Below are 27655 nucleotides of genomic sequence, written 5' to 3'. Positions count from 1 at the left end.
TTCTACACTTCAAATAGGATTACATTCATATTCTATGACCTGGGATTAATATAAGAATTTCTAAATGACACTGAAAAAGATATAAAGCATTAAAGATGTCCTATGTGAACATTTGTAAAATAACTTTTAAAATCAGAAGTAGGTTTTATATCTTTATTCAGATGTGATTCAACTGCAGAATGAATTTAGCATTATAAAATCCAATGTTTTGAAATTTTTTTTTGCTCAGCAATACAGTTGTATTTTACAACTTTTATAATCCTGAAGAGATTCTCTTATTTGGAGTTTTTCATGCATTCAGGTATTTGGCATGATGTCTGATGTGATCAGTAATAAAGGTTGCAATGAAGTAGTAGCTATGATCATAACCCTAGAAGACAAGATACAGAGATGATAAGACATTTATCTTCCATTCAGAAACATCAATATTAGAAACATTAAATATATCTCTAAGGTCATTTAATTTGCAAATAGTCATAACATTAAAGAAGTATGAGGAAGGTTTATAATAAAATCAAGGTTGTCATACTTTAACATTTTCACTGTACATAAAAGGGTGGCGAAAATATGAAGGAAAACTAAACATTCTGCCTAGCTTCTAAACATAGTCTAGCTTCTAAATGCTGCCATTAATATGTAAAGAGAGGAAGTAACACATTAATTAAATATGCAGAGTAGACACTGTCGTATCAACCAAGATGAAAAGAATCAGGATTTAGAGAGCTTAGAAACATGGGCAAGACATTTCAATTTACAAATGCAGCACATCAATAAGAGAGTGACTATTAAAAAAAATACAAAATAAGCAAAAAAATATATAGAAAAAGAACACAAAAATGCCCAAATGCACTATCCTTGTTGGGAAGTCAAATACAGCCATCATAAATCATGTTAAGAATTCATCCTGCACAGTAAAAGTATATCATATCTTTATTTGAGGAGAAAGGACTAATTCATTAAACCTTGACATCCCTTAGCAATACATCAAATTAGGTAAAAAGTCAGTAAACCGTTAAAAAACTACCATGAAACAGAGAGAAATGTGATGTGCTAAGCAGTTGAGTTGAAAGATATTTCTATCTATTCAGTCAATTAAAACCATTGTTGTAGGTAAATGGAGAAATAATCCCTTTCTGGTGACTTTGACACCTCTTCTGAGTACAAGACAAAAAATAGTCTTCCAAAAGAAAGAAAAAAAAATAAGGTATTAGGGTGGTAAAAAATTTCTTCCTTTTTTTTTTTCTTTTCTTCAACTTTTAAGTTCAGGGGTACATGTGCAGGATATGCAGTTTACATAAGTAACTCTGTGCCATGGTGGTGTGCTGCTCAGATCACCCCATCACCCAGGTATTAAGCCCAGCATCCGTTAGCTATTCTTCCTGATGCTCTCCCTCCCCCATCACCTTTTGACAGGCCCCAGTGTGTGTTGTTGCCCCTATATATCCTGGTGTTTTCATCACTCAGCTCCCACTTATAAGTGAGAGCATGTGGTGTTTGGTTTTGTATTCCTGCATTAGTTTGCTGAGGATAATGGCTTCCAATTCCATCCATGACCCTGCAAAGGATATGATCTCATTCCTTATTATGGCTGTATAGTATTCCATGGTGTAGATGTGCTACATTTTCTTTACCCAATCTATCATTGATGGGCATTTAGGTTGATTCCATGTCTTTGCTATTGTGAATAGTGCTGCAGTGAACATACATGCGCATGTATCTTTATAATAGAATTATTTATATTCCTTTTATATATAACTAGTAATTGGATTGCTGGGTCAAATGGCATTTCTGCCTCTAGGTCTGAGGAATCACCACACTATCTTCTACAATGGTTGAACTAATTTACACTCCAGGTGGGAAGAACTTTCTAAGAACTTTCAAACACCAGATAATTTATCCCTACCCACAAGTAAAATACAAGGTTGAATAAACTAAAATAAATAAAAGTCTAAGAAAGATTTTTTTTTCTTTCAGTTTTGGACTAGTAAATGGTCACTGATGGGAAAAAATGAGAATTTTTCTAAGCACTTAAGAAATAAAAATAGAGCTAATAAAAATATCACTGACGCTTCAGAAAACAAGACAAATCCCCAAGGTTTTGATGAATCAGTAAATGTTCTCAATCTCTCCCTTCCAGAGAGGTATTAAATGTTTATCTTGGGAACAGTAGTTAATAAAAAGTTCTGGGTTAAGGTCAAAGTAACTTATGTCTTTTAAAGCAATTTGTCATCTATTATGGAAGTGAATGTCACAGGAATGTTGTCAAGATTAAAGCTGAGCCTCAAAATTACTTGATGTCATGTCTCTCAATGATTAGACTAAGTCCCAGCTGGCTAGTTAAATTTAGACCTAAATTACAGTTTCCTATATAAAGAAAGAAACGTAAAGAAAAGCATTTTGCATCCATATAATTCTTGAATTGTTAAGGTCACGAAACCTGTAAAATGTACCCAAGTATTTATTATCTGTCATTTTTCACAGATCAAAAGATGGATTTGATAAATAATGGGTACAGATGCAGAGAAACAGACACCTCAAAAGACTTGTGTGACCAAGTCCCAATGTGACTGAGTATGCCATATTTTATCCTTAGTTTCTTGTATGTTAAGAGCCATCAGACACACATGAATAGCCATCATTATTATTAGAGAAGTCTCAAGGTAAACCCAGGAATATACTGCAAGACAAGACAAGACATCTAAAACCCAAAACAAATGACCAAAAGTTCCATAGTCATAAAGATTCACCTAGATGAGAAGGAAGAAAATGCCTGCCATGAGGGATCAAGAATTTTTAAAAATATCAACAAAAACGCAGTAGAACACATTTGAACTATTGGTATCCTGCTGAGCTATACAATTCGAGCTAACTGTATCATCTCCAACTAGGGATTCTGTTTATCAGTCTTATTTTTTTTTTTTTTTTTTGAGACGGAGTTTCACTCATGTTACCCAGGCTGGAGTGCAATGGCGCGATCTCGGCTCACCGTAACCTCCGCCTCCCGGGTTCAGGCAATTCTCCTGCCTCAGCCTCCTCAGTAGCTGGGATTACAGGCACGCGCCACCATGCCCAGCTAATTTTTTGTAGTTTTAGTAGAGACGGGGTTTCACCATGTTGACCAGGATGGTCTCGATCTCTTGACCTCGTGATCCACCCGCCTCGGCCTCCCAAAGTGCTGGGATTACAGGCTTGAGCCACCGCGCCCGGCCCCTATCAGTCTTATTAAATGAGGATGGCTTCTTTAATTATTTGATGAATGAGTTGGTATGACAAGTTAAGCAGCTCGTGCAAATGCCTATGTTTAGTGACACCTGAAGGGGCTTTTATTGCCTCTACCTCACACTTTAAATGGAAAATCCTTGGTAACAAAACTCTGACTCCTGGAGTATAAAAATAAATGAACACATTTCATTCTTTCATTCTTTTCACTCAAAAGGAAGCAGTGCTCTAGCAGCTATGGTGGATATTTATCCTAACGGGCAATGTTTTCTTACATATTTTCCAGACCCAATTAGAAAAGCTTGGATATGAATTCCAAGGTTATTAAATCTCTTCAGTGTTTAAAAAGGAAGACTTTGCATTGTACCCATTTATTTAACAAGTATTGAGAGTCTCTATGCTAGATAACTGTGCTAAATAAGCGTGGAATATAGAGACGAACGAGAGAGCTCTACATTTCTGGGATCCTCTGCCATGTTCTTACTCTTCTCTGAAAGGCAGATCCAGAGGCTGTAAGAGCCTCTCAATCTTCAAAAAGGTCCTGCGGCTTAAGGAGGTAGTATAGCCTCTCCTTCTATTCCACAAAAAGAGAATACAGTTTCTGGAAACTTCTTGAGTATTAGGTCACTAAGTTTTTTCCTCACTGTGTAACTCCAGTAAGTAAAGATAAGACGTACTAAGCCCTTCTTTTTCAGAATAAGATTTGATCTCTGTACATTAGATATCAGAAGTTTGCTACCTAGTATTTTTTTTCAATTTAGATTCCCTGAAGCCAAAATAGAAAAAGAAAAATATATAAATAAGCAAATAAATATCCCCAATGCACTAACCCCTCCCTCTAATTTTTTTTTTTTTTGACATTTGACAGAATATAAATTGTGAGCATTTAACACCATTAAAAAGAGGTAAAGGAATGAAGTTGAGTATATCATGTGCATGATTGTAACCATTTTTCTTCCCTCTCATATTATTTATATATATCCCCTATTATTTTCAGCTTATTTTTCACAGCTTCTATCCCACAAAGAAATACAGTTACAATATGCTTATAATCAAATGATTAAGCAGGTGATATGATAAAGCAGGTGATAGAACCCTCAGACCCAAGGTAATCTTGGGTCAAAGCTGGTAAGAAAATCTGAAGGTAGACTCTCTGGGGCCACTACTCAGGCATGTTCATTCAGTTGTTGATTCAATTACAACATATCTAAACGAAATCTGCTTCAAGCTGTGTAGTTCACTCTTATCCTGACCATGCTGGAAGTAAAGTGAATAGAAAGTTGTGTCCAAGCTCAAGATTGTAACTCTTGTGCTTTGAATAACTTCCTTACTTTTTTAGAAGAATTGAGTGGTTTGTCTTGACTCCTCATTAAGTACAGCCAACTACGTGTTCTAGTTGCTTGGGATACAGGCATTTTAGAAACAAGTAAGTTGACTTATTTTTCCCTCCAAGAATGTCAGCCATGTTCTAACTCTGTTGTTTTTATAACAAACTTGAGAGATTTTCAGACTTTGTTGGCAGGCAGAAACGTTGTAGAAACAGAATTTTTGGGCACAGTCTTTGGGGAAGCAGATGAGGCATCCATCCATCATGGGTAGTGCCAAGAAATTAAGGTCATTTGGAAAAAACATGGTTTGGTACGTCACTTATAGCTATAGTTACTGAAGTTAAATGTACTATTATATTTATAGCCAAACCGGCATTTGGATTTCTCAAGACGGGTTGTTGACCTACAATTTAATTGTGACGGTAAATGTTCAAATAAATCTAAAACAAAATTCTATTACTCAAGGATGGACACTAAGAGACAACAAGGTATATACAATGACATTTTCTCACCATATATATGTGCATATATAGTTCATATGTGCAAAATACCCCTGCAAACAGGAAAATTGCTCAGATCTTCTGCGTAAGTTAGACAGGCAGCAAGCTACGCACAATTTCTCCTTGTGCTAGCTCGAATTCCATTCCTTCGCTCCTCAGGAGCACGTCACGCTGCCTGAGAATGGCTTGATAAATGACAGGAGGACAGTATTTGCAGTCAAATGGCCTTGCTTCCAGTCTTGCTTCCACCACTTACTAGCTATGTGATATTAGATAAGCGAGTTACTTCTCTGAGCCTGTCTCCTCATTTGTAAAACAGATGGACAGGAAAGGAATGACATCTCACTTGTGGGTGTAAGAATTAACAATGAGTTAATGCTTGAAAGCATTTTACAAACTGTAATGTACCACATTACACATTGATCTAGACTTATTTGAACTTTTACCATCATAATTACATCTTAGATCAATGTGCCTGAACACATTAACCTTAAACATGAATAAAATTTTTTCAAAAATCATGATCATGTATAATTTTCGGTGCTCATTTTTTTCACTTTGAAATATTTTAAATTATATCCTGAAGCTTTTTAATTTTTTAAAAAAATAAAAGCAAAATTTCTTTAATTATGACTACAGTAGCATATATAGAGTTAGGTGAGTAGTGGAGAGTCAAAAGTATTTTAATTAAAACAACTTGCAAGCCAACTGGGACTCAGTAATTATTCTTAAACAACTAGAAATGTCAAGTAGCACAACAAATAACTTAGTAGGTAAGTCAAATAACATAAAGCACGTATATGTGATAAATAATACTTAACTGCTGAGGCTAAAATATGCTTATAAAATAAGGAGTAATTGGGGTAGAAGTTTGTCTTTTTTATTCTACTGTAGCAAAGGCATATGTGTAAAGAAAGATGTATCCGCTAACATTGAAGATTAATTATCATTCAAGCATCAAACATCTTGTTATTTACTGGTTTGATGGAAAATAATATTTTTTACTGCCAAAAGCTTTCCTATTTCTATCAAATTTAGTGTTAGATATAATTAATTTTATAGGCAGGCTTTCAATTGAAGTGTCAATATAATTAAAAACTTACTAGAGTAGCATTTTATATTCTAAAATAAAGGTAAGAAAATGCCATGAAATCCTTATTCTTCATAGTTACATTATTTATATCAAGCTAAGGTTTCCTAGTACTTGCCTCTTGTAATCGAAAAACAACAGGGATTTTCTTTTCTGTACAGGCAGCGATGAAATTGTCAGGGAGTAACTGTCCATCTAAAAGAAACTGGTCATCTTTTCCTTGATCGATTAGTATGTCAAGCTGAGAACCAGGATAGGATTTCACAAGATGGGTAGCATCATATGCCTGTAAAAAGAGAAGTTACATTGAAAAATAAATTCAAAGGTATTCTTCAGAATATACTATGCTAGTCCCAAATAGAAATTTAAAGTTATTTAAGTTCTAAGGCTGATTAAATCAGAAATATGCTTTTAAGTTGGCTAAAAATCTTGCCAGGTTTTTATTTACAAGGTCTTCAGAATTCTATTTTCTAATAATAGTCTCTTCCCTGCTTTCAGGCAGTCCTAGACTAGTGGCAAGAATCCCGTATCTCAGGCATTCTTCACAAAATGTCCCTTTTCCTTCTAAACCTTTCATATTCTTAATCTCCTCTTGACTCCAGTAAGAACATGATTTTTTTTCTTTGTAACTCCTTCCACAAATCAGAAATTAGAAGTTTCTTCTAACTCCATGATCTTTTTCTACATAGTCTCTATTTCAGATAATCTTATTATTATTTTTTTTTTTGGTCTCTTCTTCATGGCTCTAATTCCAGACATAAATACATTCAGCCTTCTTTTTTGCTGTTGAACAGCACCAAACCTCTGCTATCTATGTAAGTTTTCAGAAAGATCTTATATGAATAATCTGAATCATATCTACATCATCTCAAATTTATTATCTGAGGAGCTGCCACTAGTTACAATTTTATATTTTATCATTCATCTTGAAATATTCTTAATTATTCACATATATTCACTAACCACAACTTTTGTAAGTTGACCAAGACAAACAGCCATCAAAAGATTTGTCCTCTAAGTGTCCTGCTTTTGAAGACTCTATTTCCTTTCATCTTAAAAGAGTGAGAGAGGACCTATGAAGTCTGACTAGTTCTAAATCCTATGATTTCATAATTCTACATGGTTTCCTGATTTCAATCATAAATACCCTAAATACATCATAATTAAGACAGTAAAATCTACTGTCACTTGGAGAAAAGTACATAACTAGATTCCTTTTTAGGTTACTTGTGCCTCTACCTCTCACCTTCTCCCTCCAATTAGTTGGTCATTTACCCAATTCTTCTATTAGACCACAAGCCCTCGGTAGATACGAAATATCACCATTTTCATAACAAAGGAGCTCAGAACTTAGCATAGACTTTGCACCTGATGAAGACTCAAAACACTGATGCACATGCAATGTCAGTTCTCAAAGGACCTAATCCTAAATCAGTTCTAGCATTCTTCCAATATAAAAATTCAAGCGTAAACACAACTGTAATCTAGTTACTAATGGACGAACCCTCTAATTTGTTGGAATTTCAGTAATCACCCTTAAATAAAGTAGGGGTTCCTGTGAGAATGACCCCTGAACACAGAACTATAAATGCTTTAAGACAAAGATGTTGTGTTTTTTTTCCATTCAAGTATTTTCTGCTTGTTAACAAGGCACGATGATGAGTTCAAAGTATTGAGACTCTTGGTGGAGTTTGCAAATGGCCCATTTCTGCACAAGAGTAAAATGGCTCTCAAGAGAAAGGGTCATTTTTATTTTCACTTGCAAGCACCTGTTTTGCATGCTTAAGAAAGCAATCTTGCTGTGGGAATATTCACATAAATGTATATAACAGAGTATCTATTTTCTAGACCACTCTTAGGTCTAGAATTTAAAATCAAGATCTGAAATACTGAATTTTGAAAACAAATACATAAAATAATTTAAAAAGGTAGGGTTCTTTGTTTCTATTACACAATGAACATATAGTAATAAGAGGCAAGTCAAAATTTCATAACACAGGTTGAATATCCCTAATCCAAAAATCCAAAATCAGAAATGCTCCATAATCTGAACATTTTGAATACTCAAATGATGCTTAAAGGTCACGTTCAAAGGAAATGCTCATTGTAGCATTCTGAATTTTTATATTAGGGATGTTCAATCTAAAATATGTGGTATTTTTAGATTAGAGATGCTCAACCTGTAATATGTGGTATTTTCTGTTATGTTAATTTAGAAGTCATGTTAATTTAGAAATAAAAATAAAAATTAACCCTTAGTAGAAAAAAATGTAGCCCTAGAATATCTGCCATTATTCAATACAGTTAGAAAGTAGGGTTTTTTGTTGGTATAAATATATATAACTTTTGCTAATTCATCTCAGCTCTGAGCCCTAACTTGAGCAGGGTAGGAATATAATGTCTGTGGTATGCCCAGCCTTTTAAAGAAACTTGAAAACTTAGGATTGAGTATTAAGATAGCCATTCAGTACCTACCTTCCATTTACTTTGATCTGGTCCCAAATATCCACTAAAGGCTTTTTTGCCCCAAGGACAGAGTACAGGGTTGCAAATTGGAGCAAATGCTGACACAGACTTCAGAAACAAAATAAATTTAAAAACGAGTTATATTTTGCTAAATTAAATATGAAGATACTTGCAACTTGCTTAAAAATATAGAAGTTATTGGCAACTTACTTAAAAATTCTGACTTGACATTAAAACCCTGTGAACAATTTTCCTTTTGATACATTACTGGCTTAGATTGTAGGCCTTTCCATAATACGTCTTTTGTATATTCTATTAAGAAAGCTAATAAATATAATTGCTAAAATAATGCAAAACAGTACACTGCAATTTAATTAAGATACAAACAGAAGTTTATGTTCAGCGTTTCTGCTTCTTTTAGCACTAAAATTAGTCTATAGTAATATAAAAGTTCATGCTTATCTTAGTGAATGTTACTAAGCCTGACACATTATTTCTCTTAAACAGTACCAACAAAGCAGTGAGCAATGCATTTCAATATGATAGAATTTTTAATACAACTCTGTGTTCTATAAAATGTTCTTTTTCACTGGATATGGTGCAGAGATGGGATCTCTCAACTTCGGAGTACTCATCAATGTACATGTTTAGTGGTATATATTAGCTTTTTTAAAGGACAAAAAATTCAACTAAGTTTGCTTTTCTACCTCAGACATGATAATTGGACTGCCTTAAAAAAATGGAAGTAGGCCGGGCGCGGTGGCTCAAGCCTGTAATCCCAGCACTTTGGGAGGCCGAGGCGGGTGGATCACGAGGTCAAGAGATCAAGACCATCCTGGTCAACATGGTGAAACCCCGTCTCTACTAAAAATACAAAAAAAATTAGCTGGGCATGGTGGCGCGTGCCTGTAGTCCCAGCTGCTCAGGAGGCTGAGGCAGGAGAATTGCCTGAGCCCAGGAGGCGGAGGTTGCGGTGAGCCGAGATTGCGCCATTGCACTCCAGCCTGGGTAACAAGAGCGAAACTCCGTCTCAAAAAAAAAAAAAAAAAATGGAAGTAGGCCGGGCACAGTGGCTCACGCCTGTAATCCCAGCACTTTGGGAGGCTGAGGCAGCAGATCACCTGAGGTTGGGAGTTAAAGACCAGCCCGGCCAACATGGTGAAATCCCATCTCTACTAAAAATACAAAATTAGCTGGGTGTGGTGGCACATGCCTGTAATCCTAGCTACTTGGGAGGCTGAGGCAGGAGAATTGCTTGAACCCAGGAGGTGGAGGTTACAGTGAGCCAAGATTGTGCCACTGCATTCCAGCCTGGCCAACAAGAGCAAAACACTGTCTCCAAATAAATAAAAAATAAAAATGCTTACTTAGCAGAAAACCCAGTATCATGTCATGAACTAGTAAAATTATAATAAAGCTTACCAAAAACAAAATATTTAATGCTATAGCAAGAAATTGCTATGAAAAATATTTTCATATCTCAGTAGCACACCTAAAATAATGAAGTTCACCAATCTTAAGGGTATGAATAGCCCTGTAAGTTTAAAGGCAGAAGAAATCTTAAGATGATAGTTGCTTTGACACTTTCCTTTTCAACTCTTGTAACATGCTGCTCTGCACAGTATGACACACTACATATGGCAGTTATTCAAATCTGACTCTAGGAAAGGCTGAGAGTGATGTTTGTTAATCAAGCTGCATTTCAATTTTCATCAGAGGCATTAAGAACAGAATACTTAAGCTTCTACAAATCATATCTTTTACCTCAGAAAATCAAAGTCAACTTCACAAAGACATTCCTGGTAAGACTATAAATGATAGGTTCTGCCACAATAGCATTAATCAATAACTTTTAGGGGAAAAAAGTGTGTTCAAAACCATAGTTAGAATAAAACCAATTAAAGCAGAAGCTACATTTTATAATACTTTTAGTAGGCCAATAAGAAAGCACTCTTAATGAATTCCTATGCTTCTGATTCTGTAGCATATACTCTGTGGTCAAATTAAATACCCACCTGCCAAACACCCCAAAGTTCTCAACACTAGAAACGTTTAGTTTCAATACTAACAATATTGTAATTTTAATCTTTGAAGGTTCCTAATATTATGTTATTCAAGAGAAATATTTATCACTAGAAGTTTAGATAATCTTACTTTGTATTTTCCAGGATTTTTCAAAGCACAGATCAGAGCTCCATGGCCTCCCATGGAGTGGCCAAAAATAGATGTCCTTTGGGGATCCACTGGAAAATTGGCATTTATGAGTTGGGGAAGCTAGAAAAAATTTAATCATGTGACAACAGATGTCAAAGAAAATAAGTTTAGACTTTTTCAAAGTTATATAAAATAATTACAAAATCAGTGCTGCCAAATCATAGTCTTAAAATGGTTTGAACTAGTAACAATGAAAATAAAAGAAAATTCTCAGGTAAACTATGGTTATTAATATATCCCTGGAAATATATGGTACAGACTTCTCTGAAAACATTTTAGGAAGGTGATGCAGAAAGAACCTTCAAATGTTCTTAAATTTTGACCTAGTAATTGCTTTTTGGAATATATTCTAAGGAAGTCAGTCCTTAAGGAGAAAACATTATGCACAAAGATAATCAATGCAGTAATATTTATTAGGGTAAAAATATATAAAAAACCATAAATATCCTACAAGAGGTAAAAGTAAATTATGGCATATGACAGAATATTATCCAATTATTAAAATTAGAATAACACTGGAAAATATTTTTATATATAACATAAAAAAGAACAAAATAAAAAGATTACAGTTACATGAAAACTAGTCATAGAAAGAGTCTGGAATATACCAAAACGTAAGTGTTTTTTGGGGTAACAGAAATATGGGTGATAAAAAACCTACATTATTGTTTCTAAGTTTTATGATATACATATTAATAATGAAGATCATATAAAATTTAGAAAAGCATAAGCAGCATACAAATATTATTAATAGAAGTAATGCTTTACCACTTATGTTTTCTAACTAAGCCTTGGCTTATCACTATAAAATATATCCAAATGTGCTTATGTAAATTTAATGGTTAAAAACAAAACAAAACAAAACTATATCCAAATGAACCAGCTGCCAGGCAAAGTAAAGGTTTTTTCATGTATCATTTTCTTGGTTATTCTGGGTAGTATAAACAGGTCTCACTATAATGATTAAATTCTTTAATTGTACTTAGTGTTAATTTAAATTGCAGTAAATAGGACTATAGTACTAGAAAACTTTGGAATTTTCACTCATAACTTTTGTACCCTAGTTTAAAATCCTCAAGATTGTAAGGACTTTGTGTCCCAAAATCAAACTGTTGGCAGTCATCAGTTAATAATTACAGTACAAATTAAATCACCTCCTCCGTGACATAAGAGTACATTCTGTAGTTGGTTTTCCAAGGATCTTCGGTGGCATCAACATAAAATCCAGCACCAGTGCCAAAGTCCCAGCTCTCATCTTCTCCTTTAATATTGCAGCCACCTATCAAGAAACAATCTTGTGGTTTCATCTGCTCTGTAGTAATGGCCCATGTTTAGTACCACACTTTCAAATGAATCTGCAAGTCCACTTGCATGGGAACTCTTCACAAATGTTGTGAGCTCTCTGCCTTTTGGAGCACATGATAGGATTATGCTTCTTGCTCCTCTTGCCCTTGAATGGGGCCACGTGACTCGTTCTGCCCAGTGAGGTAAAAAATGACTTTCCAAGCTGGAGTATTCAGCTGCCAGGGTAAAGCACACTAACTTCCTTTGTTGATGAAGTTTCTTTTGTACTCTGAACATATGCTTCCTTACTCTGGTTTACCTGTCAAAAGGACTTAAATCTTCTTTTTGTCTTTTAGAAATATGTTGTGATCCCTTCCCTGATGACCCTCTCTCACTACCAGCACCTCTTTAATTCTCTTTTACACAGGAGTGGGGAAGCAGATGCTTGTGCTCAACTCGCTATCTTGAACTGAAAATGTTTTCTAATATGCTTTATTAATGGAGTTATTCCATCACATTCCCCTGTCTATCCATCCTCCACTGAAATTTTTTTATATTTCTTTTAAATTTATTCCGTTTTATTTTATATACTTGCATGTGGTTAAAAAGCCAACTATTGGGATTTTGAATAGAATTACAGTAACACACAGAGTAATTTGAAGACATACCCTTATCATAAGATCCATTTTATCCATCTAGAAAAACAGCATTTTCTCATTTATTAAAGTCTTCATTTATGATCTTCAGCAAAATTTTAGTTTCCTTTTTATACATCTTCCTAAGTTTATTCCTTAATATTTTATATTTTTGATGCTATTTGAATTAAATCTGTTCTATTTCTAACCAGGCATGCCTGTGAAAGGAAATATAGTGCTTCCCAGGCCAGCCATATACCTTCCCTAGTTTTACTGCCATTTAAATTCCATTTCCTGCCACTTCTAGAGTCATAAAACAAGTTTTAACTGTCTGATACATTGAGTTCTCACATATTTGATATTTTCATTTCTCTAATGTAAATATTCAGATCATCTACATTAAAACTAATACTTGTTTAACTGTATGATTGATGTTAACAGAGATGAAAAAAAGATGTAATTATGTAACAAGACAGTTTACCTTTGGAATAGAAAAAATAATTTCCTATGCATTACATATTAGTATTTTGACAGTAGTTCCAATATGATATATGAATTGAGTTGCTCAAACTCTGCTTTGAAGTATCTTAATCTGTACAATGGGAATAGCAAAACTATCCTCTTTCTTAAGAGCCATGTCATGAGTAAAACTCAATGAGGAAAATGTATAGCATAGTATTTTGGAGTCATGATGACAATTGAAAGGTTAATAGAGATAACAGCAAAAATATAAAATGAATTGTATAATGTATATATCATACCACTTATAACAGTCCTAAACATTTAGATGTTTATAAAGGATATCTGGACCACAAACACTTACGAGGGCTGGTGTCTGGAGCAATGACAACAAGACCATGTTCTGAAGCAGCTTGATGATAACCAGATTTTGATATAAAATTTTGTTCTGTGCAAGTTAAACCTGAAGATAAAAAATACTGTTACTGGGCACACAAGGACATAAAAGATGTGTACCATTAACACTGAGGACCATTAGACCAGGGGGAGAGGGAGATGAACAAGGGCTAAAAAACCACCAATTAGTAGTTCTAATGCTCACTTCCTGGGTGATGGAATCATTCATACGCCAAACCTCCAAATCATGCAATATGCTCATGTAACAAACCTGCACATGTACCCCCTTAATCTAAAGTAAAAGTTGAAATTATTAAAAAAATTGGCCGGGCGCGGTGGCTCAAGCCTGTAATCCCAGCACTTTGGGAGGCCAAGGCGGGTGGATCACGAGGTCAAGAGATCGAGACCATCCCAGTCAACATGGTGAAACCCCGTCTCTACTAAAAATACAAAAAATTAGCTGGGCATGGTGGCGCGTGCCTGTAATCCCAACAACTCAGGAGACTGGGGCAGGAGAATTGCCTGAACCGGGGAGGCGGAGGTTGCGGTGAGCCGAGATCGCGCCATTGCACTCCAGCCTGGGTAACAAGAGCGAAACTCCGTCTCAAAAAAAAAAAAAAATTGGCATTTAGAAAAAGAATGTGCAACAGTGTAGACGAATCTGAAATGCATTATGCTGAGTCAAATAAGCCACATATTTACTCCTGTATTATCATAATAGTCAACTGTAGAAGGTACAGCTAAATACAGGCCANAAAAAAAAAAAAAAAAATTATCTCATGCTATATTGTGAATGGTTTATAAGCTTTAAACTTTTTATAATACAGGAAAACAAGCTTACTTGGTATTATTAAATTTTTTTTTTTTGCTTTAGAAATAATTAAGACACTAAAATTCACTTTTTAAATAAAATTTATAATAGTGTTAACCTAAGAACTGTGTTAAGTGATTGCATAACTATCCTTTTAAAATCACTTACTAAAGTTTCAATTACTAAAATGCTTTGGACCAGATGTGTTTGGGAATTCAGAAATTTTCAAACGACAGAGTGGCAATATGGTGTATAAGCCCAATATTAAACAACTCCAGTAAAGTGTTATCAAATATGCTAATTAAACTTCACACTATTTCTGCATCAAAACATGAACAGTTACAGTAAATAAGCAAATATTATAGTATTCAGAATACAAATAACTTAATATTTTTATATACAGGTAGTTCTCAGCAACAAAATTTAGCTTAATCATCTTTGTATTCTTCACCGAACTTAAAAGAGAGTAATGGTGATCACATGCCATCCCCCGAGTTTTAGCTTCAGTTTTTAGAAGTTTCTGTTATTTTTCCCAGCTCTATGCTTTTCAGTCATGTAATAGAGAAGATGACTTAATTCTTTTACTTTAGGTATCTAATACTATAATAATGATGTGAGAATGACAAGGAATGAAATACCAATAGGCTTTATTGATCATTTCACCAGGTGAGGGACGTTTGGTTTGTTTATACTTTTTGGCTATTATAATAGTGTGCTATGAACATTCATGTGCAAGTTTTTGTGTGGACATGTTTTCAATTATATTGGGTACACAGCTAATAAAGGGCTGTTTCAATGGTCACCTTCATTGGAGAAAGATACAAATCACTACACATGAACTATCTTTTAAGATTTCAGTTTGGATGTTTTGATTTCAGCTAATTTCTCTATTTTCGCAATGTAATAGCTGTGTCATTGGTTTCCTTAGACTTACTGGGAAGTAAAGCTTCTGAGATTCTTTTGTCATCATCTCATGTGCACTGGTGCAATCTTACCTTTACTCAGAAAATCAAGCCTTAATTTCCAAGGTCTATCTGTTCTTGAGCATCTCACTAAGGAAACTGTCCTGTCATTTGATGTAAACAAACAAAAATTCTGTGTTTTATACTTGTAAAGCTCAGATGTCTTGCTAGATTCAATTTTGGTTAGAACTTAGGGCCTTATTATTACAGTACCTATGACACAATGCCTTGGTCCTTCTGATCTGGTTATTATTGTTTAACCAAGAGATATGACTACAATAGCCCTCACCGGAAACAAAATGCAAAAACAACAGGAGAAAAAACTAAATACAGCTCTGGGCTGTGAGTCAGAAAATTTGTTTAACTCCACATTACTGTGTGACCCTGACCAATATTTAGCTTCTCTGGGCCTCATTTTCTTTCTAGGGATTACATGACTTCTAAGATCATTTTTAGCTACACAATATTATGTTTTCTGAAACAATTAAATAACTAATTTTGTTGCTCTTGCTTTTGGCAATAGCTATGTTTTTCTAGCAAAACCAGCGCTCTTCATTCAATCACGGAAATGTTTTCTTGAATTAAAGTCAGATATGTACTTAATCTTTACCCTTTAAGACAAAATATTTATTCTCATTTTCAAAAACTGGTATTTGGGACTTGTCATTGATGAAACAAACATGAGGGAGGATTTGTTAAATCAATGTTACAGGAACCAATTTGGAGAAAAAAAATTAAAATAGTACTCTATGACACAATTTAGTTGCTATGATTCTCTCTTTATAATGTTTGTTTCTAAAGATGAAGTAGTACCAACATCTTGTGAAAGAAAAGTTAGCATAGAAGTTTCAAAAGGCAGGTGTCAAAATGTTACTCTCTTCACAATCTAGTCTTTAATACGAAACTCTGATTAAGAAGTATTAGCATTCTTTTGTGACTTTCTAGTTTGTTGTCAGAGAAGCTCTATGGAGTCTAATTAAAATATTTTAGAGAACATTGTAAGAAGTTACTTGACTTCTTACAAATAGCTGGTTTCTTATTAGAGTGTCCTGATGTCCTGATTTCACCTAATATTGTTCTATTGGACTAGTAAAGTCTCTATAAACTCCAGAAATGCTTGAATAGGTACAAATCAGGTAAATAACTTTTCTAAGCCCTTGCTATTAAGTACAGAACTTTACCTTTTCTGCTAAATTACTTGATCTATTAGAAAAAGATGTGAAATAAGTGTAATTCAGTAGGTCTGAAACTATTCGCAGGACGAAGTAACAGAGTAGACTATGACAGGCCCTTAAGGACTTTAGGCTCAAAAAGAAAACGGAAACCACTTTACAAAACTCAAATGCATAACACTTACCTGAGAGCCAATACAGCGCAGGGCACTTTCCAGTTTCTGCCTTTGGTGGTAAGTAGACAGCAAATTTCATTTTGCAGCTCAGTTCAACACTAATTTTACCAACAAAATATTAATGTCCCTCATTAGGCAAGATAGAAACAAAATAATTATGCACTATATAAAAAGATATATAGTAAAGGTCCAAAGTAAGCTATTTCATGTCTAAAATAAGTGGTTCCATCAACATTTAAGGAATATACTTGTCCCTTAAAGAAAGAATGTGGCCAATCTGGCATACTGATCTAAACCAACCTGAGCCTATACTTTGCATGGCACTGTTATTTTGGGCAGCGTAAGTGAAAAATAAATGTAATCCTCATTGTGGTACTTATTAAAAAAAATTGTTTCTGTTTCTAAAGAAATGTATGAAATCACGAATCATCTTTTATAAAAAAAAATGAATTCTTGCCAGGTGCGGTGGCTCATGCTTATAATCCCAGCACTTTGGGAGGCAGAGGTGGTTGGGTCACGAGGTCAGGAGTTCAAGACCAACCTGGCCAAGATACTGAAACCCCATCTCTACTAAAAATACAAAAATTAGCTGGGCTGGTGGTGGGTGCCTATAATTCCAGTTACTTGGGAGGCTGAGGCAGGAGAATTGCTGGAACCCAGGACCCGGAGGCTGCAGTGAGCCAAGATCGCACCATTTTTCTCCAGCCTGGGCAACAGAGTGAGACTCCATCTCAAAAAAAAAAAAAAAAAGAATTCTTGAGATCTTACATACTTGCTCAGGGCACTAAAATGCAACACATCCTTAATTTGCTCTTTCATAACTAATATTTCATCACAATCACTATTAATGCAACTAGAAAAGATAATTTTGATTAAAACCGCAAGCAATCTTCCAGTAAACAGTAATTCATGCAACAATGATCTCTCATGGGTTTAATTTAAAACATCATATAGCTGGAAGTAAGCTCTTACCACTTCAGAGTAAATACCTATCTTTTTATTAAAGTTATACAAGTACATACAGTTTAAAGTGAACTGTAACTGTAAATAGTAAATACTTCCACAAACTTTGTTATGAAAAACTAGTTTTCCCTGGCCCAATCTTTTCATTTGCATATTCCAGAGATAATTAATTTACTTCTTTTAGCTGATTTTTCTGGTATTTATGTCCCTATCTAAATAACATGACTTTATTACTGCTTCTAGATCCTTCAGTTTTAGTTATCTATTGACTTCCATTATGGAAGGATTTTAGTGAACTTTCATCTCCTTGTCTTTGCTCCCCGCACTCCCCCATATTTCTCCTTCTACTCTCCTATCATATATAATTTTGGTTAATCAATATTAAGAAGTTATAAATGCTATTCAGAGATGAGCCATGTAGTAGATTAGAATTACTTCCCCTTTTCTTTCAGTTTTTCATTTTCATTAAGCTAGGAATTCTCTCTTTTTGTTACTGGTTGTCCTTCCTTGCTAAGAATAGACTCCCACAAAGGCCTCATCATGAGAAGTTTTCTGTATGCTCCCTTCCATTCTCTGCATATTGGTGATTTCCTTTATTCACATTATTCTAAGCAACTTTTCCTATTGATGACTGATGGCATAAAAAATTTCTGACAGCTGTTTTTAGGTTTTCAACTTTTGTAAGGGAAGCTGAAACATTTACTTTCATTATAATATCATATTACGTCCATATCCAACGCAGGAATATTTGTTATCAATACGTAAAATCAAGAGAACATAATCTTGTTACAGGGTGGTTGGTGCCTTAAGACCTTTCTTGCACATTTAAAAATTTGTTAAGAGGGTATATCTCATGTTAAGTGTTCTTATCACAATAACATTTTTAAAAGAAGACCTGTCTCAAGTAGCTGTGGAACAAATCAGGTCTAAAGTATGTTCAACAGTGGTATGATTCACGTTTATGTAAAAGCAAAAAAAAAACAGGATTATCAAGCAATCTTCTGAAACCTCTGTCCCTATCATGTCATTAAGATGCTGCTCAGTTACCAAAGGAATACCAACTCATGCACAAAGATTTGTGTGGTCATTTTAAATGTATCACGAATTCGATACCAAATTCCCTCAACCCTGATTGGTTTCGTAAATTTCCTCTCCAATACAGTCAATTCTATCAATTTCATCTACATTAAAAAAATTTCTTCAGACCAGTACTGCCAAACACAACTTTCTACAGTGATATTAATAAAAAATGTTCTACATATGTATTACCCAGTACAATAGCTTCTAGTAACCTGTGACTACTGAGCAATTGAAATGTGGCTAGTGGGACTGTAATTTTATTATTTAACTAATTTGATATAAATGCCTGCATGTAATTTCTGGCTACCACATCTCCAACTTTTGACCTGCTGCTTCCTAGCTGCTGCCTTAATATGACCCCGCTCCTCTGGAAATTCTTTCTCCTCTGATCTGTTTTCTTGGGGCTTACGTCTTCAGCTATCTTGCTTTAGTCCCTCATTTTGGTGAAGTGTATTATTCAGTTGCTTCCAAAAGTGCATAGGAAATACACTTTCAGGCCTTTCATATATAAAAATGTCTTCATTCTACTCTCACTTAACTGACAATATGATTGGACATAGAAGTCATCCTTCAGAATCCTGAAAGCACTGCTGCTCTGCATTCTTTGTTCTAGTAATACCATTGAGCTAACCTAAACCTTTGAAAATTCTTAATCTACTTTCTGTTTTTCTCAATGTTTGGGAATCTTCTGTTTCCAATGCTCCAAAACTTTACAATGTTGTTGGTGTAGATCTGTTTTCCTCCATTGTACTAGACAACTTTTTACATCTGGCAACTTAAACCCTTCAGTTCTGGGAATTCTTGAATTATTTCTTTATTCTTTGTATCTATACTTCTATTTGTTTTATTTTCCAAAATTCTAATATTTAATGTTGGGTTTTTGGACTAGTCCTCTAATGTTCTTATCCTTTCTGATTTATCACTTTTGTCTTATTTTACTTTCTAGAATGTCAACTAAGCCTTTTTTTTTAATGAGTTTTATCATTTCTACTATCAAAACTTAAATGTTTGGGCTTTTTTGTACTTGAAGTTTATTTTATTTTATATTTTTCCAGACAGAGTTTCACTCTTGTTGCCCAGACTGGAGTGCAGTGGTGCCATCTCAGCTTACTGCAACCTCTCCCTCCCAGGTTCAGCAATTCTCCTGCCTCAGCCTCTTGAGTAGCTGGGATTACATGTATGCATCACCATGCCTGGCTAATTTTTGTGTTTATTTTTTTTTCAGTAGAGACGAGGCGGGGTGGGTTTCACCGTGTTGGCCAGACTTGTCTTGAACTCCTGACCTCAAGTGATCTGCCTGCTTCAGCCTCCCAAAGTGTTGGAATTACAGGTGTGAGTCACCACGCCTGTCCATGTACTTGAATATTTTTAATAGCATCCTACGAAGTCAGAGGTCAATATCTTTTATGCCTTTGATATGAACAGCAGTTTACATTAAATTAAAGGCTTTACATAAATGTCTAATGATCTTTAGCCGTCCACTCCTATTTAAGAGTGAAACACTAAAAATCTAGTTGAAAGCACTGTGCCTACTAGTGGAGTTTTCAATCACTGCTTTACTGTAAGCTCTGGTTAGATTACTCTGTTGGCAAATTGCAGTATCTTGAAATCTCTTCTTTTGGGCTACTCAAAATTGCCACAGGACAATTCTTCTGAAGGATACAAGACTAACTCCCCAAATTTTGAAAGCTAGTAAAAGAAACTCAGTGTGTAAACTTTTGCTTAATTTATTTGCAGTATTACAACTCCTACTAATTATGTCTGGTATTCCCTAATACAAATGCTGTTTACTGTCTCTAGAGAACATACCTCCAATCTTTCTCCAGAGTTAGTAAGAGGCAGTGCGTAAAGCTGGGACACTCTCAGATCTATCACCTTTTAAAAACAGACTTTCGATTAATCTTCCTTTTTCTGAGCTCAACTTTTATCCTGATTTTCAGGTGTACCTGGTGCCTTCAATTACTATGGCTTTTTATAAATTGTGTCATTTCTCAGCTTTTTATTGCTGATGTTTAGAATTTAGCTTTCTAGGATTTAATAAGTCAGGCACTACCTGTCCATTTGTATTCCTGCTTCTAATATGTTACTCTTAGCTCCTGTCTCCTGCTTCTTTTTGCCTTTACAGGTGTGTGTGTGTGTGTGTGTGTGTGTGTGTGTGTGTGTGTGTGTGTGTTTAATCTCTTTACTTAATGCCATTTTGGAGGCAGCAGAAGCAAATCCATGTGTTTAATGTGTTCTTTCTCAAAAAGTCCAGGTGTTTTTCCTACACTTAGAGATCCTCAAAGAAAATGTTTTCAGAATTTTTACTGGCAACATAAGCATTTTCACAAAGTTTCAGAAAAGTATCAAGTTAAATACTTCTCTGTTAAGAGAAATATTAACACTTCTTGGTTGAAGATAATTCTCTGTTAAGGCTGTACCTCACACAATCATATCCACAGCTAATTAAGTCTGGTAAAACTGTCAAATAGATAACCACAGAAAGAGTAAGCAAGTTTAAAAGTAAAATAAGGTACCATAATATCTAAAGATTTGTTTTAAAATAGAACAAAACAATCCAACAGAATGAAAGATATCTAAAATTATATCTTCTTAATAGATACCTGTCATGTTCAAAAACTTTCTGCAATCCCCCAAAGCACTTGTTGCTGGAAATCTGCTTCAATGCCATTCTTCTCCTATTAGCAAAGAGTAATCTCATTAATTTCCAGAGAATTAGTTCCTGAAAAGCTAGAAACAAAACCAGTTTCCTTCAGATAAATTATCTGAACATACAACTATTTTTTACCTAGAATCTGCTTTTCACATTTTCTCCAGTAAATATTAAGAAACTGATTAACTCACATACATGCATTTACATTTGTTACTCACTTTTAAAATATTTCATACTTTGGTATATCATTACTAATTTATTAACAAGTTCTTTGTCATGGTGGACTGTCCCAAATTCTTTTTTAAAAAAGGCAGAAAATAAGTAAGTTACCAATTAATTATGTTAGTTTAGAAGATTAAAAATTGTTAACAATCTGCCTATCAACTGCAACAAAGTAGACAAGGAATTGGTATGACTAATTATGGTTGATTTCAAAATGGAAGAAAGATGATGTGATAATGATTTTGCTAATAATAACAGATAATATTACTGAACACTTACAGACTGACACAGATTTTTCTAGATACTAAACCAGATCCAATTACTCATCCCATGAGTTTTTAAGAGAAAGCAATATGAAACAAGATCAACACTTCTCTATTTAAAACAAACCAATTAAGTAAAACATAAGCTTAACTCTTTTCTGTCCAATAAATATTTTAAATTTTCATGTAAAAATAATTTTAAACTTATATGTAAAATAACATATATTTTATTGCCTTTACTGATCAATACAGGAAAAAAGAAAACCATTTTATCATAAATGCCTCTTGAGCAAAGGGAAACCACACTGATTCTGACGTGTACCTCTCAAGGAAAGATTCCCTTCCTATTCTTAGAAGCACTGTATTAGAATATAAGGCAGTTAAGTCCTACATACTAAAGAAAAACCTTTAGATATCTGGAACAGGTATTACCACCCTGGTGATCTCAGTGAAATGCACTACTATGTGCCTATCAGCTGTAGCTTTAGGATTGCTCTTTCAAAGATATTTAACAATAATCTTAAAAAGCTAATTTGGAAATGTCTTGCAAAATACTTAAAAAATTTAGCTTCAATCTTATCTTTAATTTTTTCAATAAACCCAAATACTTAGTTTTACTTTGGAAGACTAGGATTTGAACCCAGGAAGTCTGACATCAGTCCCTACTCTTAGCTAATATGCTCTCCTGACTCTCTAGAGGTTCTTTAAATACTTTTTTTTTTTAAAAAGGCACTCTAAGATAACAGATTCTGTAGAATTATATTACAATTGTACATAGGGAAACTAACATCTGCTCAGTTTTATGCTTTTAATTTATAAAAGATTAATTCTTAAACAACAAACTCCCATGAGACGTTATTAGTTATTGAATATTAACTTTAGCTATTGTTCACAATCCTATCTTAAATAATGAACTTACAGAGATAGACATTGTTTAATTTTAATATATTAACACATAGATATGAGACCAATAAATAAAATTTATTTGCTCCATTATTCCACAAGGAAACCAGATTTTCTTAAATGTAGCAGGGACTATATCCATTTTGTAAAAGACGGTATACTGAGCATGGATCTGGTACATAGGAGTCTATATACTTTGCTGTTCATCTATTTTAATAAATCTCAAGTTGTCAGTTTTCTCTACTTTCAAAATTCAAAAGCAAATACTTTTCATTTGGCCAGAAGGAACAAAGTCAAAACACTTTTTAAAAGTTGGTAGAATATTTTTTAAAAAACAAAATTTTTAAAGTATTTTTTCTACCCACCCATTTTAGAAACTATCTTTAATTACAAATCAAAAAATATGTTAGGCTTAACAAGAAATATGACATAAACTAAGAACCTGATATGACATACTGTAACACACTATGATATCTGATATGTTATAAAGGGTAGTTTTATTTTTCAATAGAATTTTTCTCTGTGAAAAATAGCACGTTTTAAAACAAGCTATTAGTGTTTTTTTCATTCAATGTTCAGAGTAATATATGAACAAAAAAACAAGTTTACCTATCCAATTGTTGATTGCTTTTTGCTTGAACCAAAGGGTAGACGATGCTGAAAAAAAGACCAAATGGTTTACAATGGGATATACCTTTCACAGCAAAGGTTATACGGAGCTGATATATGCATATGCATTCTCAATAGAGACATTTTCTTCTTTTGAGTTAGGTGACTGTCTACCCTGATGGGATACCACATCACCATCTAATTACCTTAATTGCCCATAATCTAATTATTTGCCACAAGGCCACCTTAATACCTATTTTGCCATAAGGCTTGTTGGTGGTAGTTGATCAAAAACATTTGTTGAAGTAAAAGTATTATGAAAGTTTTAATCTTTTTAAATCAAAAAAAATTTCAAGTGTAATTTGGAAGTATGAGATGTATTTAACTGCTGAGTGAAGAAAACGAGTGTGGACTAGTTAAGTAGAGGAAAATGTCTCTATCTGGCTCAGAGTTGTAAGTGGAACTTGTAACATTGGGAGAAAAAACGAGGGAAGAGATGAGGCCTGAATGACTACTACTAGGGTGACTAGAAAGGATGTGTAAGAAAATTGGGCTTATGAATGATGCTGAAGTGACTGATATTCAGTAAGAAAAAAAATATAAAAACTTACATAGTATATATCATGTCACTTGTCTGATAGATTTCATTTAGGTTCCAGAACCAACATGTATGTATGTTCTAGACCAGATTTTCTGGGAGAAATAGGGTGACAGAGTAGGGTGGAATACCAAAAAACCAAACAACACCCTTCCTACTTCTCCTCCAAAAATAAAAAATACAAATAAAGCCCAGAAAAACAATTTCACAGTGCCAGTGGGAGTCACACAATTTTTCCCAAAAGTTAGTGAACATCAACATTCTTTGGAGAAGAAAGGGTCTCTCAGTGCATAATACATCCATTCCCCTAAAGACCAATCCTTACTGTTCCTCTCTTTATATTTTATTTATTTATTTATTTATTTGGAGGCAGGGTCTTGGCCCTGTGGCCCAGGTTGTAGTATAGTTACAGAATCATGACTCAGTGTAACCTAGAACTCCAAGCTTCAAGTGATCCTCCTACCTCAGCCTCCTAAGCAGCTAGGACTACAGGCACATACCACACCTAAATAATTTTTTAAAATATTTTTTTGTAGAGAAAGAGCCCTTATTGAAGCTAAACAACATACACCTGCAGAAATCTGAGTTCTATTTTTATCCTTCTTCCCCTGAGTCTCAAGTTTTCCATGTATCTCCACTTGGGTTTTTGTTCCCATTCTCTCAGATTCTTGGATTTTGATGTTTCTTCATTTTCAGGGTGTCCTATTCCACTGGCTCTTAACAACCTAGACAGGTGTTCCGAAAACCAATGGACTACAGTGCCAATAACTGGCTGTTGACAACCATGGTGTTGCTCAAATCCTCTTCTCAGTGAAAACTCAGGATCTGGCTTCTTCCCTTTCACTCTGTCTCCTCCCACCTCCCTTTTCTTCTTTCTTCACTCTCTCTTTCCCTAAACCTCATTCCCTAAATTTCAACTACATTTTCTGGGTGAAAGAATTTAAATCTGCATCTCTATAACCAATCTTTCTCAAGCACTAGTGCCCATAATGAAATTTATTGCTGGGCCCTTCTACCAAGACATGTCACCAGCTATTAAAACTTAATACATCTAAAATTAAGCTTCTACATCTCACCTTCAAACCATTCCTCTCTTCATGGCCTCCCTTTTCCAGACTAATGCCTGTCTTGCCTAACTTACATTTGAGATGCCTCAAAGTCACCTTCTTTTTGAATTCCCACTGCCATCATCCTAATTATATATATTTGGGGATTAAAGCCTGGCCTTTTAATCCAGTTAATTTACTGTTTAATGGATCTCTACAAACAGCTCATCTGCAGGCCTAATATGGCCTACATGTAATTGTTAGTCATTTTTACTCAGTATTTTTAAAACTGTGATAAAAACAAATACATAAAATAAGTGTGTATTTCACTAGTGTTAAGTATCCGTTAGTCATAATTAAAAACACAGATACTAGCTCACAATAATGAGCAGATGAGAACTGCTTGACCACCCCCTGGCTGCTGCAGGTGGAGACTGCTAATCCCCTTCGCTGTTAGGCCAGTAGCTGAGAACCTGAAAGTCACTGAAATGGAAGACCATGCTAATTTTATAATTTTCTTCAAGTTTAATGCCATTAAAGTTTCATAAAATTAAAATCATGAAGGAGGACTGAAAAAAGGTAAGAATGAATAAAACTCCATATAGACTTCAGTCACATTCTACCTGTGTACAAGCATTGTCTTTTTTTTTTTTTTTTTTTTTTTTAAAGACAGCATCTAACTTTGTGGCCCAAGCTGGAGTGCAGTGGTGTGATTTCGGCTCACTGCAGTCCACCCGCCTCAGCCTCCGGAGTAGCTGGGACCACAGGTGGCACCACCATGCCTGGCTAATTTGTTTGTAGAGGAGGTTTGGCCATGTTGCCTAGGCTGGGTCTCTTCTCCTTTATAAAAATTCACATGGCTTGCCCATCAGAATATCCACTACACTTTGTGGGAAAAAACTAAAAAAAATAACATCTATAAACGCCCAACACTTCCACTTGGCTCTAAATATGGTCTATAATTTGGTCCCACATTATTTTTCTGGTCTCACTTCCTATTATGTTAGTTAAACCCAACTATGCGTAATTCTAGGATGGCCTGGATGTTGCTATCGGGTGACTTTACTCAATGCCACAGTACAATAGTTTCAGTGTAGGTTCTGGGGCCAGGCCCTCTGGGTTCAAAGTCTGACTTCACCACTCGTTACTACTTGACACTGGGTAAGCTGTTTAATCTGTGCCTCATTTGCCCATCTGCAAAATGGGAATACAGTAATATCAGTTTGATAGGGTTGCTCTGGAAGTTAAATGAGTTAATTCACAGAGTGCTTAGAACGCTGCCTCTACCACACTAACAAACATGAACTATCATTTTTCCTGCAACCTGGAATGACCTCCTTCAAGTGGGCTCAAATCCTATTTCCCTGATGACCTCATCAGAAATGACTTCCAGTCCCCCACAGCGCTCTGAGAGCGGTTTCCGACCCGAACGGATTTCGCCAAACTCCAAAGACGCGGGTTCCCCTCAGCATCACCAGGTGAACGCTGCTGACCGCGCCATTGGGTCGTGCCCGGACGTGGACGCTGCCCAAGGCAGCAGATCCACACTCCCCTAAACCAGGCGCCGGTGGGCGCTACTAACGCGTTGAGGCCGGCTCCCTCCTTAAAATGCCTGCACATCTACTTCTCATTTTCCCGCGGTGGATGCGGGCCTAGAAAAGTCTTTGTAAACTGGAAAAGGCTGTACAAATGTAGCGGGCAGTAGGTAAACAGGCGCTTCGCCTGGGATGCGATGCAAGCCCGAGCGCCCCGGGTTACACTAGGTTGGAGGCTCAGAGAAGGAAAACGGATTAAGGGCGACGCTTCGCGTCTCGGGACAAGGTCCTCGGCCTCCTGTCATGGCTAGTGGCGCTAGGCGTCCGCGATCGCCATCTCTGCGATCGTACCTGAGGATATCTGCACCGCAAGCCTCGGCGTCCGCCCGGACCAGGCCTACCAGTGCAGCCGCCGCAGCCGCAGCCGCAGCCGCAAGAGCCGCAAGAGGGCTGACAACTTCCAGGCCTCTACCGGGACCCAGTCTTACCTCCGGCGGCAGAGTTACCAGCAGACGCAGCCGGAAGTAAAAGGCGGGGCTCAAGATGGCCGCCGGGGCCTCGCCTGGGCCCCCCCGCCCCACCCATATGATGCCCCGCCCCTCCGGTCCCGCTCACTGTCGCTTTTAACTCCGATTCTCCAGTCCCGTTCCCATGGCTCCGCCCCCTTTGCAAATTGCACTTCCCGGCAGCCTCCGCGTGGGCGTCCCCTCCGACTCTTGCTTTCACCCGCGTTTCTACTCCTCGTGGCTACTAGGACCAAAGAGGAGGGCGTTTGATGTTAATCCCTGTTACCTTGCCTGAGAGCAGTCCGCTGTGCGTGCTCAGACTCTTCCCAGAGCCGGCAGCAAGAACCGGAGGCATTAATAAATTTGAGATCTAGCTTCACTTAACTCGTGGAGAGGGTTTCCGTGTCACTTATGTAGAAACTAGAGCCCAATTTCAACTCCCCTCACTCCTCTGTCCTAAGTCTATCCACCTCACCTACTTGGTAGCTGCAGTTAAACAAGAATCCTTTGAAATCTCCGGTCACCGACATGCAGTGGGACTACCATCAGTTTTCCTGTTTCCTTC

The 27655-nt window shown here is 35.7% G+C and overlaps 1 protein-coding gene across 8 annotated transcripts; it reads right to left on the bottom strand.

Moving 5' to 3' along the window:
- Positions 1 to 139: 139 nt before the first annotated feature.
- Positions 140 to 27655, bottom strand: ESD (esterase D). 8 transcript variants are annotated; one of them, XM_017535971.2, is made up of 10 exons: positions 27570 to 27655; positions 23406 to 23453; positions 21359 to 21484; positions 16722 to 16810; positions 13560 to 13658; positions 11972 to 12096; positions 10758 to 10877; positions 8613 to 8711; positions 6256 to 6423; positions 140 to 370 (listed from the first exon to the last, which is right to left on the bottom strand). In XM_017535971.2, exons 3-10 carry the CDS (start codon positions 21454 to 21456, stop codon positions 290 to 292), a joined length of 879 nt encoding a protein of 292 aa, XP_017391460.1. In that variant the 5' UTR covers positions 21457 to 21484; positions 23406 to 23453; positions 27570 to 27655; the 3' UTR covers positions 140 to 289. The 8 variants fall into 8 exon arrangements, with proteins under 8 accessions (XP_017391460.1, XP_017391462.1, XP_037597043.1 ...); XM_017535973.2 differs by having other exon boundaries at positions 21359 to 21433; XM_037741115.1 differs by lacking the exon at positions 27570 to 27655 and adding an exon at positions 27377 to 27475 and having other exon boundaries at positions 21359 to 21433.

Source organism: Cebus imitator, unplaced genomic scaffold (genome assembly GCF_001604975.1).
Source record: "Cebus imitator isolate Cc_AM_T3 unplaced genomic scaffold, Cebus_imitator-1.0 Scaffold94, whole genome shotgun sequence".
NCBI lineage: Eukaryota > Metazoa > Chordata > Mammalia > Primates > Cebidae > Cebus > Cebus imitator.
Note: the sequence above shows the minus strand (reverse complement) of the source record. Positions and strands in the feature narration are given on the sequence as shown.